The sequence below is a fragment of the Trematomus bernacchii genome, unplaced genomic scaffold (genome assembly GCF_902827165.1).
Source record: "Trematomus bernacchii unplaced genomic scaffold, fTreBer1.1, whole genome shotgun sequence".
Classification (NCBI taxonomy): Eukaryota; Metazoa; Chordata; class Actinopteri; order Perciformes; family Nototheniidae; genus Trematomus; species Trematomus bernacchii.
In genome coordinates, this window is record NW_022988098.1 from 6,410,559 (window position 1) to 6,428,275 (window position 17,717).

Consider the following 17,717-nt stretch of genomic DNA (forward strand, 5'->3'; position numbering starts at 1 on the left):
AGGTATTAAATTGTATCTGGGGCAGAATGAATGAGTGTGCAGGGGGGACATTGGTTTCCATTGGTCTACTGCCATACCATTTTTGGTTTTGTTAATGCAAAGGCAGTCATGTTGGGTAATGTGCGCTGAATATCTCCCGTTATTCAAATGCAATAAAACTCAGTAACGGTGTATACTGTTGTTTAGTTCATCGATTTTTTTTGTATTGGTATTATTCTTTCCTTTTACAGGTCTTAAAACGGTCTTAAAAGTCATTCAATTTGTACTTAAAAAATGTGCAGATACCCTGAGGAAAAAACTGAGGTGAAACGCACTGGACTAAATGCAATCTCAGGACACAAATATTCTGGTTGTGGACGTTGTCTCTCAACAGATTGGTGCAGTGATTACATATTTTTTTAGGGTTACCATTGTAGTTACTTTAGTCCCTTGTTAGCAACCGTCGTTTTTATGAAACATATAAGCTTTGGACATTCACGACTTGGGTAATAACTGACGTATTTAGAACAAAACATTAACATATCTTCAGCGAGTGGTAACCACAGACCTTTTTTCAGGCTTCTAACCACAAACATGTTAAAAAAACATTGACTTCGAGACGAGGAGACCAGAAATTGAGAAATGCTTTTCCAGATTTTAATTAAAGACAATATACACATGTTTATTGTAAAGTCAAATAAATATGGATGATGCAGGAACAATGAACAAAGAGTACTTCCACACAGGCTATCAATATTCAGGATTTAGACAGTGAAATAAAATACATAGGACAGTGGACAGATTTCTGACAGGTAAGAAACAGGTGATGCGGATCAAGCAAACATGTCAGTCAAAATTGAAGTGGAGAAAATATAATGTCTGTTCAGTGTCAATAGAGCAGAAAAGTGTTGTGTCTTATGTACATAAAAACATGTGAAATAAGTAAGAATAAAACGATATTTAGCTACGTTTCCCCCCGATCATTATTCATGGTTGAGTGAGATAATAATTTGAGCACATTGTGTTACCTATGCTCACTTCTTATTGATATTCAGAGTATCCTGCTATACCAAAAGCGCCAATTCCTCTCACTCTCTTTCATATTATATATTGAAGTTTGGAGTCCTTCGATGTCACACACCTGCACTCTCTCTACACAAACCGTCCTTGATGAAACCCAGTTTCTGTTGCAGCTGGAGGGCAACCAAAGCAAAAACACTTCCTGTTGCAGTCACTTCCTGGGACTCAAACTCCATCAATGTGGCTTGAAGTGCTCCCGTTCGGTTGGAGTTGAGGCAATGTGAACTATTGTCCTGCTTTGCTAAGTCTCATACAAGTGTTTCGACATTTCCTCAGCTTTCCTCAAGCCCTCCAAGATGTTTTTCTGTACTGACTGAGGTGCAAATACCCCAGAGGCCCAGAGAGTGAAATAAAAAGGGAAGTATTTTCCCGCAGATATTTACTTTACACTATAGTCATACTGAGAAGACTGGAAAATATTTTCAAAATAATTGTAGCTCGTCCAGCATGATGAATAGATAGAAAAGGGTCTACAATTGGTGGTCATCCTTCGTGTATTAAAAGTGACATAAATATAATTAGCATTTTGTTGACCGTAGCATTTTCAAATGTTTTTATTGTTGGCGCCAATGTCGCAAAGCCAACGTAATTTCACCGTTTCGAGACAAACTAAGCAATGGAGACATCGATAACTTGTTTTCTGTCCGTTGATTTTCATATGAACAAGAACATTTATGGGCTTGTTCATATATGGTTAACGTAAAATGGTTAGGGTTAGGGTTGGGGTTAAGGTTGGGGTTAGGGTTGGGGTTAGGGTTGGGGCCGCTAGTTTTCCAAAGCAAGAAACAACAATAAGAATTTCAAATAACTAGAATCTCAGTTATACGATTATGGCATTTCACATCCATAAGTATTATTAAAGTACAACAAACATTGTAATCATTAAGCCTTCTTTGAATTCTCTGTCAAGTATGCTTTTTGCCGTGTTTCCAAGGTATGGAATATTCCAGTTTTTCCACTGTCAATCACTTGGGGATAGCTACCATCACCTATCTTGTTGAAGTTTAAAACAATTTTCTTGGATTGCCTCAAAATGCTCTCTGGAAAGCATGGCTGCAGTGTTTATATCTACCGCTTTTATTGGCAAAGGTAAGAATTTAAGGGGTTTAGCTGTAATGCGCTGCTGTTGACAAAATGGGAGCAATCGACTACACATCCTCTTTAGTATTATGTTATCACCTTCATCAGTAAGGACACAACTCAAGTGTTTTCCTCCTCATCTACCCCTTCGTGCTGTAGATGGAACCTTCATTTCCAGGGAGATTGCGACCCGAAGGCAGACCGAAACAATCTAAACGCCAATGGTGTCATTATCCCACAGCCATTACAAAGTGCACTCTGCATTAACTTCATAGTGATAAGTACAAGCAAAAAAGACGTGTCTATTAACACTTTGAAAGAGAGCTTTGCATCAGGTTTCTACATCCCTGACCTAAAGTGCCAAATCTGGCATTAATCTTTAGAAAAGTATTAGGAGTTGGTTTCTTAATAGGGCTTAAGAGTCTCAAATAGCTATTAGTTAAACTCTGCTCATGGGTTAAGAGGAGATTTATGTTTAAAGAAATAATCAAAGGCTGTTCCTTAATTGACTTGTCCGGCAGCCAATATGACATATATTAACTGACCTTATAGTCCTCTTCATAAATCACTGAGCCCAATAATTTTACATTTAGATCACTTGGAGCTGAACTAATCAGTAATCTCATTTTAAAGTGGATTGGTTGCAGTTTTGCACGGAGCAGGTTGGCAGAAGAGAGCCCTTGTGTCCGCACCGCTGCTCCAGAGTATGCTGCGTGTTATAGAGCAAGGTTAATTAAGGTTAATTCTTCCTATTAGGACAATATGTGTGGATGCATTTGAGACCCATTGTCGTCTTATATTCCTTTCTTGTAGACTGTCTGTTTGTTTAAAGCATATTTAAATGCAATTTGACCTTAAAGTAGACACATTTAAATTACGAGTTTTACTTTCTATAAAGTCTGAAATGAATTATAAACATATTTCATGTGCAATGTATGGAAGAGGATTAAAGCCATATTGTGATTTCTTTTTGGGATCAAACGAGATTTCTGAGACAAAAGTCAATATTCTGGCTATACTGTTTTCTCAGATACCTTTGGTTACACAGGATGTATCAACGTATTGTGTGTAGTATTAACCGTTTAGGTTGAGTTTTTTTCAACATTACATATGTCAAAAGAAAAGGCAAGTTTATTTATATACAGTAGCACCTTTCAACACAAGGCAATTCAAAGTGCTTTCCAAAAAGAAATAGCAGTGCAGGAGAAACATATTATAAAATGGCATTTAAAAACACTCATTTAAAAGCAAAGACACAAAGGTAATATGTATATGTCCATCATTTAGTTGTTTACCATCAACAAATGAACAGACATTTGATTACAATTATTAGTTTATGATGATTAACCCAATACAATAGTTTCACAATCATGTGTTTGATGTTGTTAACACAACTTGCAATGTATTTAATTTGCCTTAAGCTAACAAATAAATAAATGAATTTAACACCTACGGGAACGATATAACACTGTGATCTTGTTAAAAACTAAAAGAGAGTGCGTGAAAGGTTTTATAACACTTCACCTTATTATTAATTGAATTGTGCTATGATTTTTCCTGATTAGGTTTCAAGGACGTTTATGAGTAATTACTTATTATACAGAACTATAGGCCGATTATAACACATTACAGGTATATTCATAAGCATGGGCATTATAGAAACTGCTGTGGAATTATCATACAATCATACTTTAGTTGTTGTTTTAGTGGAAATGGAACAAGATAAATAGGAAGTACTGATTGCTTTTTGATGCTATGCTAATTTAATAACGTTGCCATGTTACTACAAATTGCTATAATTGATTCATGTGTACAGTTTGATTGACATTACGGTACAACATGTAATTACATGCGCTTAAAGTAGTTGCAATAAGAACATTTATCTTCCCCCCTCCAACGAGAGTTATCACTGAGGCTTCCATGTGATTTGTGAATTACATTTACTGAGCTCTACCAGGATATACACCATTAGTGCAGCTAGTTATTGGAAGTGGTAATGACCTGCTATTGTTTCCATCAATTGTCAAATGAAATGGTGTTCAATGTAACATTACCTCTGGTGTCAGAACCATAGCAGGGATAGCTTTGTTTTGTTCTGTGGTGATGGGCACGATGAATGAAAGGTAACCAGAGCTATTAAAATCCTTCATGTGTGACCCGCCACAGCAACACTCTGCTTAGCGGCTGCAGATTGCTGTTTGGCTCATATTACCTGGTGTGTGTCACTATTGATACGCACCGTTTTATGTTTTCTTATGATGCCTTTAGCTCATGCAAGGTTTCTATTCATTATGTGGAATATACAATTACTAGCTCAGGGTGCAGTAATAGTCGTGATTATTTTTTTCATTTTCTCACTCACTCAACTGTGTCTCAAGCAGAATGCAATCATGGCAGGTATGACTGTATGTCCTTTGTCACATGCAGTTCACCATGCCCCACTGAAATTGACTTTTAAAATCAGGAAAATAAATTACATTACATTACACTTGTTAGACGCTTTTATCCAAAGCAACTTACATACATTCAGTACTGTGTCTTGCCCAGGGACACGACGACATGCTGACTGCAGTGGGACTCGAACTTGCTACCCCCTGATTTGAAGTTCAGCGCACTACCCACTGAGCCACAGCCTCCCTAATTAAAGCGTACACATATGTGGTGGCGTTTTAATCCGTGTCTACATTTAATAGCCACTTCTCTGTCGGGGTTGTGGGTTTTGACGCGCCTCTCTTTGCTTCCAAACAAATTTAGCGGAGATCGGTGTTGAATCAGATGAGCTTTATTCATTGGTCCAGACGGCATAGAAACAGGACGACACATTTCCTCGCTTCATAATAAATAAAAGTTATCAGTATCAAAAAATAACACGGTCAAAATACTTTACCGCTTCCCCGTCTCATCACAATCAGCTGTGTCCCATTATCCTGCCATATATAGGCATTTAGCCATGCACGTGATACCTGACGCACATTTGATAACAAATAAGTGAGCCTTAAATTAATATATTTTAAACCATAGTGTGACTCACAAAAAATAAACGATTAAGAGTTTAATCTAAATCCTTATATTATTATTAAGCCTAACATTCAGACCATAATAATGAAATGAAAATGGCTCTAACAACATGTTATCTTTTAACAAGGGAGGAAGCAGTAATTGGGGCTTGGATATTTGACGGAAACATAGCAGGTGCTACTGAATCCTCGGGAAGCAAACATTAACTTTATCACACCTTCTCTTATTTGCAACACGTTGGTTCAATCAGGAGGCTTCATTGTGAGTGCAATAATAATTGTATCAATACGTGCACCAAAGGATGGGAAATGTAATTTGACATCAGCAACCATACAATATACATTTGAAGGGGTTGTTGTGTCGAATAGAAACTCTGCTCACTCTCCCATATATGGACTCTGGTGTTGATTCTGGTGTTGATTCTGGTGTTGATTGTGTCATTCTTGACTTAAATATATATATATATTGTCCTTGTTGATGTTGCAAATGGAGCTGCTGTGATGCAAGAACAAATTAAAACTAAATCTGACAAAGTTTTATCTTATCGTTTCGTATCATGTGATGCTCATAACGTGTTTTTGGCTATAGAGATGGAAGAGGAATGTACTCTTTTATTTCTGTCATTCATCTGAATTCAATAATAACACTAACGCCTTTCCATGCCAACTTTTATATAATGTAGTTTATGAAGTGTTAGATTATGGTTCTCTTTGAATCCCACAATAATATATTTTTAGAAACTTAAGGAAATGCATGTAATTGCAACATTTGATGATATCAAGACCTGCTTGTTTTGTGCTTCTGTTGTTTTTGTTTTTATTTATTTTCAAATCCAACTTCCTTTGTTCTATTGTCAAGCATGTATTCATCCTACCTGGCGATGCTTCTCTTCATAACATGTTTAACTTTTGAAACGTATTTACAAGTTATTTATTCTCTTATTCCAGTAAAAGCCCCTATTGGGACCCTTTAATTCACATCTTTCTGATTTTTGAAGCAATATCACAATGAGTCTTGGATATCCATGATATCCACAGAACCAGGAAGGGGTGGTTTGGCCTGAGGCAAAGCCAAAGGCTATTTACCAGACAAGAACATGTTCACTTTGGAAAACGTTCCTTACACTAGCACGGAGAGGATAATGGTGTTTCTGTATTTGTGTAAACTTTGTCTGTAGAGCTGGTGCAGTGGTTTGGACTGCTGCCTCACACACACTCTGGGGTTGAACCTTGGCCCCTTGGAGTCTACAACAACTGTATATGTCAGGGTTAAGCCTTGTTTTCTCACAGTCTAAAGGAAAAATAGGCCAGGAACTCTCCGGTACTTTGTGAGAGTGTAGTGAGTTTATCTGAGTGAGCTCTATAATAAACCGGCATCCTGTTGTGAGTGTTCTTCCGCCTGCTGCACACTGCTTTGGGCTCTATAGGCTTTGACCTTGAATCTGAGTAAGAAGAGGCAAGAAAAACAGGGTAAAGAAAAATAATAATCTGTTCATGACAGTGCTTTCATGTGTTCAGATGAATCAGCCTCTGACTTGGGGTGATTTATTTTCACTAACTTCCCCTTCTTTTATTCTTCAGACTTGGAAAACTTCAAGACCCACAGAAGAAACTCTGTATCAGTGCGCGAAGGCCAAGGAGTGGTTCTGCTGTGCGGCCCCCCACCACATTCAGGAGGTAACACAATACTTTCTCAATTTGAATTACCTTTACTCACTGTTGGAGGAGCCTGTGACCTAAGCCTTTAATTGCCATATCTACACTGTTGTGCACATGTCAACAAAGCCGACAGCCGACAGTGTGTGGATGCTGCCTTCAATTTACACTCACTCATCTTGCCCTATACACCCTGACATTAACTGGTTAAAATGTTGCTTTGAGATAATTGAAACATGTTTGCTTTCATGTTTCAGAAAAAGCCTCATAATAGGGATCTGGAGGGAAAAAAACCTTAAACAAAACAAATGCTAAACCAGCAAAACACAATATTTTGTAACCCTTTTTCTATGATGCCTATCTCTTGCAGATTGTTGTATCATTGTTCATTACTGTATGTTGGAGGAGCATGTGATCTAAGTCTTTCATTGCCATATCTACACTGTGGCTAATGTGCACATGACAATAAAGCCTTAATCTTAAATCTTTACACCTAATTGGCCAGATAATTAGCAAAGAGTGAATGAGATGATAAAGTTTGTCGTGTTTTTATATGTTGTCGTGTTGGACTTGAGCTGTTTAAGATCCAGATGGTATAATGGCACCTTTTTTATAGTAATCAACACATTTACATCTCCCACTATGTGAGATATTTCCAAGTGATGCTTGCATTTCCTAGGTGTGAGCAGTGTCGTTGGGCCTTGGGGAGTTTGACATCTTTGCATCTTGGAGACTACATTTCATTGTGTTTTGGTTAGAGCCTTACCTTTACGCCTCATTTCAAGGTCATTGCAAATCTACTAGGCAGTCCTTTTTTCTTATTTCTGACTGTGTGTTCTCATTCTAAAGGCAGGCAATGCCCTGGATGAATTATTGAAGGTATAACTAGAAGGGCTTTTAGATGAGAGCAAAGACCTCTGCCAAGACCATTTCCATAAGTGAAAAATAATTATTGTATCCGCCCATTGATTCTGATCTGCTCCAATTATGAATGGGCACTTCCTTTGCTCATCGTACATCCTTTCCACAAGTTCCATGAGAATGAGGCCATTAGTGTTTTTGTTTTTTGTTTTAATCACACCAACAAAGAAACCAAATCCAACCAAACCGAAAATGTCTTCTTGGAGTTAATAGAGATGGGTTTTTTTGTAAATATTAAATATGCAAATATTAAAAATCATGAGGCTTTTTAGGATAATTGTTGTAAAACATTTGAAATAATTATGAAAACACGAGGATTATAAAGTACTATAAGTATGTTTACAATGCGTTTGAGACATCACAGAGTGCTTAAATCTAATATTCAATAAATGCAACATTTCGCTGCAGTTACATTAATATATTCATGTAGGTAATAGAGATGATTTTTTTGTGTATGTTGAGTCAGAAGAAAGCATTGCAGGTCCTTTGACAAAAAGTAGAAAGGGGTGTTACGATATGATTTTGGAATACTGGAGAAATAAGATTTTTTGAAAACACCAATTCTGCACAAACTAACACTACTTGTATAGTAGTTGAAGCATTAATGCAATCACAAGAAGTAAATAGCTAACATAAGACTGTAAGCAACTACATGACGGTCGAATGACTTCGGTCAACATCGCTAAGCTAAAGCTAAGCTAAGCTAAGCTAGATAGACTGTACGGTGTGATGGAGTTTAGTAGTATTTTCTTAGTCACTTATTAGCAATCCCGGTTGTTAAGACACGGAAAGGTTACAGACATTCAACAGTATGGTATTTACTGAAGTCCTTGTACAAGACGTAACATTTCGTAAGCTCATACAAAAAAACATTGATTTGTTTGAGACAATGGAGCCTGAAAGTGCTAAAATGCTAACTAATTTCCAGGTTTAGGAATCATTCCTGCACCACTAAGGTATGAATAATATGCTCATCAGTCATCTCGTTTCCATACAGAATACTAAGAGAAGCCACTTAGTTGAAGGCAGGACAGCTACTGTATGAATTCTGTTGTGAAGCTTTTCATTTATGAGTTGAAACATCATTTCTTTCCGGCGAAAGCTCTTCACATTTCTGTCTAATTGTAGTAAATGTGTCGTACTGATGCTTCTTCTCTTCGCTTGCTGGAACTGTTCGATGCAACAGCTGCTTGGATTACATTTCTCTAATTGAAAGCCTTCTAACTGATATCCCTGATTCATGCACTGGTCCGCGGGGGTACAAATGCTGCTCGCCCAGAATGCATTGTAATTGTTTGGATCCTGTCAGGGTTTCTACCTGGTGAAAGCTTGGCAAGCTCGGTGCCAATCTGGAATTTCATTTGTAAGTAGTTTGGCTGACAGCCTCCTATTTGATTGTTCCCTATACGGTGAGCAGTAGCTTGGCTGACTCTTTTCATATCTGCCAATTTGTGCTGAAGTAATCCAATTAAGGTTTGTGTTTTAACACCAATGGGGAAATAATTCCAACATGTCAGGCATCCTCAGGCACATGAAAAGCCCCCTCAAGACACTTGTCTCCCCACTAATATACAGAGCCAATACACGCTGTCAATTAGAAGTCCATTTTACTGAGTTACATCCCTCAGCTGTAATAGAAGCTTCCATCACCGTGTCATCCAGCCGGATACACCCACACGTCACTTGGTTGTTATTATGGTCCTTCTTGCATGAAGCAGATGGCGAAGTAAACAGTGTGTGGATGCTGCCTTCAATTTACACTGGCTCATCTCGCCCTATATACCCTGACATTAAATGGTTAAAATGTTGCTTTGAGATAATTGAAACATGTTTGCTTTCATGTTTCAGAAAAAGCCTCATAATAGGGATCTGTAGGGAAAAAACCCTTTAACAAAACAAATGCTAAACCAGCAAAACACAATATTTGGTAACCCTTTTTCTATGATGCCTATCTCGAAAATGGTAACACTTTATATTAAGGTACACAAATTCACCATCAACTAGTTGTCAATTAACATGCATATTAGCAGTATATTGGCTCTTTATTAGTCATTATAAAACACTTAATAATGCCTTATTCTGCATGACCATATTCTACAAGTAATAAGCCATTAGCTAAGAGTGTTTCCTCAATAACCCTCTAATTAGTGCTTATTCATTGCAAGTAAGGAAATTGTTGTACATGAGTTTTGGTCTTAATATGCTCTGCTCAATATGGGCCTAATAAGGCAGTAGTACCACAAGAATAGTAATTATCCCATAATAACACTTAACAAATATGATCTATTCTTATGTAACAAGACATGAAACTATAAGTATTAATTGTGTCTAAATAACTCAAAATTAGGTATTTATATCTAAGAACATGTTTCCTATTTTAAAGTGAAGTCTTGTTCATAACCAATAAGCTAGTAGTTTTACTCTAATTAGGTATTTCTATCTAAGAATATGTTCCCTATTTTAAAGTGAAGTCTTTTTCATAACCAATAAGCTAGTAATTTGACTCTAATTGACCTGAACAGGTTCCCTATTTTAAAGTTGCCTCCTCTTCACACTTTGTAAATACATCATAGCACACAACTACTGAAATTAACCTCAACAGTACATGAACAAAGTAGGCACACGTTGAAATATCTGTTTTATTAATGAACCACTAAAGAGAGGTTCAGACACATCCCAAAACATGTCAAGTTTCTCCAAGGCTGAGAACACATGATATGCAGCCTGTACTTTTTAATAAAAACAGATTTTTAACAGATTTTACGTATTTGTGATCATACTGTGGGACCTGCTTGTATGCACTTACACAATAGGTGTACTGTTCTCTCTATGTGTTGTACTGTCTCAGTGTGAACATAGATTAAACAGCCAGCCAAACTCTGTTGAGAGCCAGGGAATGAGCAGCCATGCTCCTTTATTGACTTATTTGCAGTCCACTGACATTCAAACGGAGTGAAACTATAAAACAGAAGTTCCAAGGCACTTAATGATCTCATACATGCAAGTGTAACATACACAGATTAACACATAGGACCGCTAAGTGTAAACAAGGTAAATATAGCTAATGCTAGCTGTGCAATAAGCATACAGGCTAGTATGGCTAACGCTAGCGTGTATGCTAACGCTAGCGCGAATGCTAACGCAGTTTATGTGATGACATCTCCAAATGTCATCACATAAACACAATACATGTTACTAATCCTTACGGACCGTCCACACAGCAGCGTTAAAAAAATCTTGGAGGTGGGCGTATCTGAAGCTTGGGGATTTTTTGCGAGCAAGGCACCAACAACCAATCACATGAATCTCCCGCCCGCGACATACGAAGCAAAACAGTTTGAAGTAAACTGGATATAAACTCCCCAAACAGGCGAAAACATACCACTGTCTCTGCCACCTCCCTCCATGCCTGGCTCCTCCGGTTTATATCCCGGTAGGTAAATAGGGACTGGTCATAAAGCACCGGGTGATTCCCTACCGCTCATTTCTCCTCCATTTTTTGGAGGTATGTCTCTCCCAGCATACACGCCGTTTGATTGGCTAGAGCTTGAACTGTCAGATTTGCGTACACAGGATTTGATTGGCTGACGCTTCCACCTCAGCCTCAAAAGTTGAACATTGCTCAACTTTGAATCCTGAAAATCCTGAAAATCTCTGCTCGCCTGCCCACAATGCAGTTCGGCGAAAAGTGAGGGAAAGTGACGTCACCCCATTCAAAGTGAATGGGCAGCAGCGTTTCAAGATTTTTTAACGCTGCTGTGTGGACGGTCCGTTACAGTGTAAGTGTAAGGCTTACACTTACACTTACACTTACAGTCATTGCTTTCTGACGGACTTGACACTTTTACTCTTCAGGTTGCATAGGGAAAATTATATATTACATATATTTGTTATTATGTTACAATCCATTATAACAGGGATTATACTGCATACAAAATACAATGTATTATTTATATGGGAATACCAATATACCATGTTCCTTGCAACCACAACACATTTCAGTAAGTGACAGGCATTTATTAAGTATAATGATGCTTTATAGGATAATTGTTGTAAAGCATTTGAAATAATTATGAAAACATGATGATTATAAAGTACTATAAGTATGTTTACAATGCGTTACAGACACAGGCATCACATAGCGCTGCCCAATATTAAATATAATATGTAATACATTTAACATTTGTCTGCAGTTACATTAATATATATTCATCTATCAGAGATCACAAAATAGAAAACAACAGACTTAAAATCAAGATTCAACAGGCTACCCCACACATCCAGGCCAGGCTGTTGGACACACACACACACACACACACACACACACACACACACACACACACACACACACACACACACACACACACACACACACACACACATTTGCGTTCCGCCAAGCTGGTCAGAGTGTTCAAGTCGCAGCGATGAAAACAATCAATCTGCAGGGGAATGCATAAGTGTTTTGCCAGTACTGGCTTCCTTTGTTGACCTCATACGTTGCTATTGTAACATCTAAATGGCACTTGCCTCTGCTTGTAGAGGGGAATGCTGACGGTAATCTGGCAACATAGAATTGTTTTTTAATTGAATTGGACTCAAAATATCAAAATATAAGAAGAGATCTTTGTGATATCTCTCCCTGTGTGTTGACTGCTTATGATGGAAGGATACTACTTACTTTCTCTGAAATTTCAACACATGTATTTTTATTTCTGTTGGTGTCAGTAATTATATGAACATGAAGTATGCTCCTTTTGAAAACACTTTTTGATTTTGTAGGCGTAGTAAAAAAAGGAACTAATGTGTGTGTGTGTGTGCATTCATTTCCAGGCACATACCCAAACACTTTAGTTTATTGTGTCTACTGCAGCTGTACATCCTCAGGATTGCACAAAATGTGTATTAATCCACTGCTGAAAATAGTCCCTTATAAATGCACAATGTTCTCCTGTATGAGTACACTTTGATAAAGACCACAGTGTCCTGCTGTGTTAGCTAATTGCTGTCTTCTTGGACTTGTGACCTATTTTTAGAGATATAAGGAGCTATGAATACGTAGAGCTGGGAGAAAGATATAGGGTAGGAAAGAAAGTAACTTGTTATCAGTTTAATAATTTATTCGGAATTGATAAGAAAAGCTTTCATTATTTTAAAGGGTATCATTTTTATCATATCTTATCATTAACTGCAAATAGTTATTCAATATTATATAATGCACGCTGTACATATTGTATTTTTCAATATATTTGTATTTCTATATCCAGTGGTTTCATGCCATTACATAAATCAATTATCAGGCTATTTTATCAATCATGTCACTTCATTGGTCTACATTAAATATGTGTTAGTAACATAATAGGTGAGGATGAGAAAATTAGGGTAAAATTATTTACATTTATAAAAAGTGTGAACCCTCCTAAAGCTCAAATATGCTTTCCACAGCTTTTATGATGAGAAATAATTGAATATTCTGGACAGTAGTCGCAGGCTGCGGTGCCTTTTCTCGTGCTTTAGCAACGGAAAGCGTTCAGGAAGCAGCTCCGTCATCAATCTCTGCTGTTTTATTATTTTATTGCAAATCTGTTTGACCTGTCAGAGGATTGCGATGGAGCATGTTTTCACATAAATCCACTGAAACAAGACGGCTGTTGAGGAAAAGGCCAACTGCAACACCACGATATGACAAAATGCCAGGATGTGAGGGAATCTGCAGGCAGCCTAACATCGCCTGAAAAGTGATGGTGATAATGGAAGTTTATATTCATGGTATTCTTCCTATTCTCTGAGTGCTATTTGACCTCGGCTGAAAACATTTCTGTCCTGACAATTTGCATTGACCGAAATATATTTGAAAACACTTTTGTTTGTGTATGTGACTGTCATAAAATTGGGGACGGCCATTACAAGTTTCTATTTGTGGGGGAATAGAGACAACTGTGTGTTTCTCTGCCCAAAACCCTGAATACCCAAACATATGAGAGGGAATAAAACCAGATGAAAGATGTGTATACATGTTCAGTGCTTGTAGTGCTCAATGAATCAGTCAAATATATTTTATACAGCCCAATATCACTACATTAAACATTTGTCTCAGGGGGCTTTACAGTTTGTACAATAGGTTAAAAAGATCATTCATTAGCAACATAGACAATTCAAATGATAACAATGACATTGTGAACATATATACAAAATAATACCCTGGTGCTTCAGGCAGGACCAAAGCAACAGACACATCCACGACTCACGATCCAGACGTAACCTTTCATACTGGAATCCTGCCTGGCGCTGAATTAGTTACATGCACACGAGTGCATACAGATAAGAAAAGGAGAAGAGTATAAGAGAGGTGAAAGGTGGAAACCCCCCCAATAGTCTAAGCTAATAGCAGTCTATAACTAGTGGTTTAAGGTAAGCCTGAGCCACCCCTAACTATAAGCTTTATCAAAAAGCTTGAGTTAATGCTTCATTGCATGGCTGAGAGTCACTAGTGCAGCATATTAACTCAAGGTGTGTACAATTTTGAGGTACTTGAGTGTATTCATTTCATGTTACTTTATAATTTGGAAGTTAATGTGGTACTTTTAATCAACTACATTTATTTTACAGCTTGAGTACTAGTTACTTTAAGATTTAGATAATTATAGAAAATATGAATTGACACATACTGTACATCGTGATGTGTTTTATAGGTTAATGAGACATTTCAAATGAACCCCCCCTTTGTAAAGTGCAGCATAAAAGTAATGAACACATCTATCATTACTGTAAAACAATAACTTAATATTCTGATATTCTGACACTACAGTCTAATACTGTCTAATTAATGTGTATACTGTGTATAAGATAATCATCCCTTATTATATGTTTACTAACTCTTATATTGTTGATATATATTTTGTATACCTTGACCCTGATTCAGATTTTGTACTTTTGTTACTTGAAGTACATTTTAATGCTAATACTTTTACTTGTGTTCAATTTTGTATGCAGGACTTTTTACTTGAGTAGAGATTGTAAAACCTTAGCATTGGTACTTTTATTAGGTAAAAAAGTGCTTCTTCCGCCTCAGCTAAGAACTAGAAAAGATGTATTTATCTGTAGTTTATATTTCTTGACATTCCTCTGGCATATGATGACTCCTCGGTGTGGCATCTGCAGCCTGACAGAAAATAACAAGATGATAATGACTGTCAGCCCACCTTCCCGCCTTCACGAGACCTCATCGCATTTTTAATCAAATTCAGCATGTGGGTGGCACGTTCAAGGGAAACCTGTGCACATCCTTATTCAGCACCATATGTTTGCAGACCTTCCCATAGTAGAGGGACCCCTCGGTGTAAGCCCAAGGCTCTGGAGGGTGTCCACCTGCCAGGGGGGGGGGGGGGGGGGCTCTCAGAGGACACATTATGCATGAAGACAGCTGTCCTTACTGCTGTATGCAGCGTGGGCTCGTCTATGCACAACGACGTGTTTGGACAGAAGTAAAAGTATGTATATAGTAGATGTTGCTATAGGATCACACATCTGCTGGGTTCATGTTCAGTGGAAACTGAATCTTTAAGAAATACAGAATACATGTCATTAACATTAAGATATTACGATGGTGATGGAAAATATTTGTGGAACACTAACAGTGAAGTCTTATAACAATGGAGGCTTGAAGAGGCTCTATTACTGTATGCTTTTTGGGGTTTTCCCTTTCCTGTTGTGTGTTCTTTTTATTTCTGTGCATGTAAACATGTCACAGTGGAGTCGCCACCATTGCCCCACTTTAAGTGTCATAGTTGAGGATCCAAATTATCCACATTTCTCCTCCAAAACCAATACTGTTGTACCATAAAAAAACATTTTCAAAACATTGAATTTTATAATGTCAAAATGTTTGGAAAATAGTCAGTGTTATCAGATAAAGATGTATTTCAATTAGTTTGGTCCTGGATATTTAATAGAAGTGGTTGAAATCCACATATTAATCCTCGGTTTTGTCAACTCAATTGGAACAACCTACTGACTTAACGTTATGAAATGTTTTTTTTGTGTCAAAAATCTATTGTTGTCACCCACCTATTCCATCCATCCATCTTCTCCCGCTTATCCGTGGTCGGGTCGCGGAGGTAGCAGTTCCAGCAGAGAGCCCCAAACGTTCCTTTCCCTGGCCACATCAACCAGCTCTGATTGGGGGATCCCAAGGCGCTCCCAGGCCAGCGAACAGATATAATCCTTCCACCTGGTCCTAGGTCTACCCCTCGGTCTCCCTCCAGCTGGACGTGCCTGGAACACCTCCCTAGGGAGGCGCTCAGGTGGCATCCTTACTAGCTGCCCGAACCATCTCAACTTGCTCCTTTTGACGCAATTATTTTATTCAAATAAATAGAACCACTTGAATATCATGCACAATGTCACTTATAATGTCAAACAAGGAGTTAGAGATGCCTTTGAGGTCACTGTGAGATGCTGGTAACATCACAAACCTTTCTACACTCTGCGAGAAAGGACATGTTTACTCCAGTGCTATTGGTTGATGATACTGTACATGACTCATATTTAGTATTCATTCATCGGGGATTACTCTGCTCTTAGTCTGATTAGCTGAAACGACACATTTCACTATCTCCATGAGTAATCTGCTTCCAAAATCCCACACTCAGTCATATTCACCCCTCTTCATCTGTCTGGGTTCTTCAGCTCTCTGGAATGACATGGTATGTCACTGTCACACCATGCATGCCCAACTCGCAGAGCCTTTTCTCCAAACCCCTGGCAATGTTCGAAGTAATGTGACTCAGTTATCTTACAGTGAAGAGAAACTTCAGTGACATGCAGCAGACAACATGACAGCAGCATGAAATGGGATATAGTGTATTTCCAGGCAGTGACACCCTCACTTGATTGGAGTTTCTAATCACGTATGAAAAGGTCACAGTGGAGCCTGAATGCAGCGCGCATCATTTCCCAGAAGACATGTGTGAGTGACATGCTTCCTAAAGCTCTTCATAAGCTCCTTAACGTTTACAGTGCTCATAGCTGTTGTTGTCATTGTTGCATTTGAAGTGTGAGGACGAAGCAAAGATTATGGAGCATGTAAGTTCACATGTATACATCTGTTGTGTGTACAACGCATGTAAGGCAAGGCAAGGCATGGTAAGGCAAGTTTATTTATATAGCACAATATTAAAACATTAACAGTGCAAAAGAAACATACATTTAAAATTAGGACTGCCAATTATAAGGCTTTCAATTGATCTGATTGTAGATCAAAAAAGCAATTGCCAAATAATCATTGTCAACAGATTCCAGCTTCTCGATTGTGAAGATCTGCTGCTTTTCTTACCTTTATTAATCCTGTCAATTTGTATAGGTTTGGGGACATTTTAAGAGCTTTTTCACTACCTTTTGATATAGAAGTCCATCTACTGTGGAATGAAAACATAATGCATCATGAGTAACGGCTTTTAACTAAACGACAGGGATTATTGCAGCCAACAGGTCGCCTTCTTAATCATAACTTATCACTGATTATTATGTGATCAATGCAATTTGCTGGATTGATAGACACCACTAATTGAAATACATTTAAAACGCAAAGTTAATACACATGATAACAAGCTATGATAGAATGACACGGGTATACAATACAATAATTCAAGTTACAGTGCAGTCTAAGATATGAGTAGTTGGTAATAGTTTGATTAAAAGCTAAATGGTCTTCAGCCTTGTTTTAAAGACGTGTGAGTTGCAGTGGACCTGCATTTTTCTCGAAGTTCCAGATGTATAGGGCACAATAAATGAATGCTGCTTCTCCATATTTAGTTTTCACTCTGGGGACAGAAAGCAGACCTGTCCCGGACCACCTGAGAATTCTTCACAATGTACCAGAAGATCAGAATAAACCATTCAGTGCTGTCTTAACACAGGAAGCCGCTGTAAAGATCTCAAAACTGGAGTGATGTGTTTAACAGAACTAAATTCAGATGTTCCCGTTAC

At 37.9% G+C, this 17,717-nt stretch overlaps 1 protein-coding gene across 1 annotated transcript in view; it reads left to right on the forward strand.

The window, feature by feature from the left end:
• Nucleotides 1–17,717, forward strand: part of cntn4 (contactin 4) — a 159,350-nt gene that overhangs the window by 60,640 nt on the left and 80,993 nt on the right. Inside the window, exon 5 of the mRNA XM_034122023.1 lies at nt 6,738–6,833. Coding sequence (XP_033977914.1) covers nt 6,738–6,833 — 96 coding nt within the window. The remainder of the gene's footprint in view (nt 1–6,737; nt 6,834–17,717) is intronic.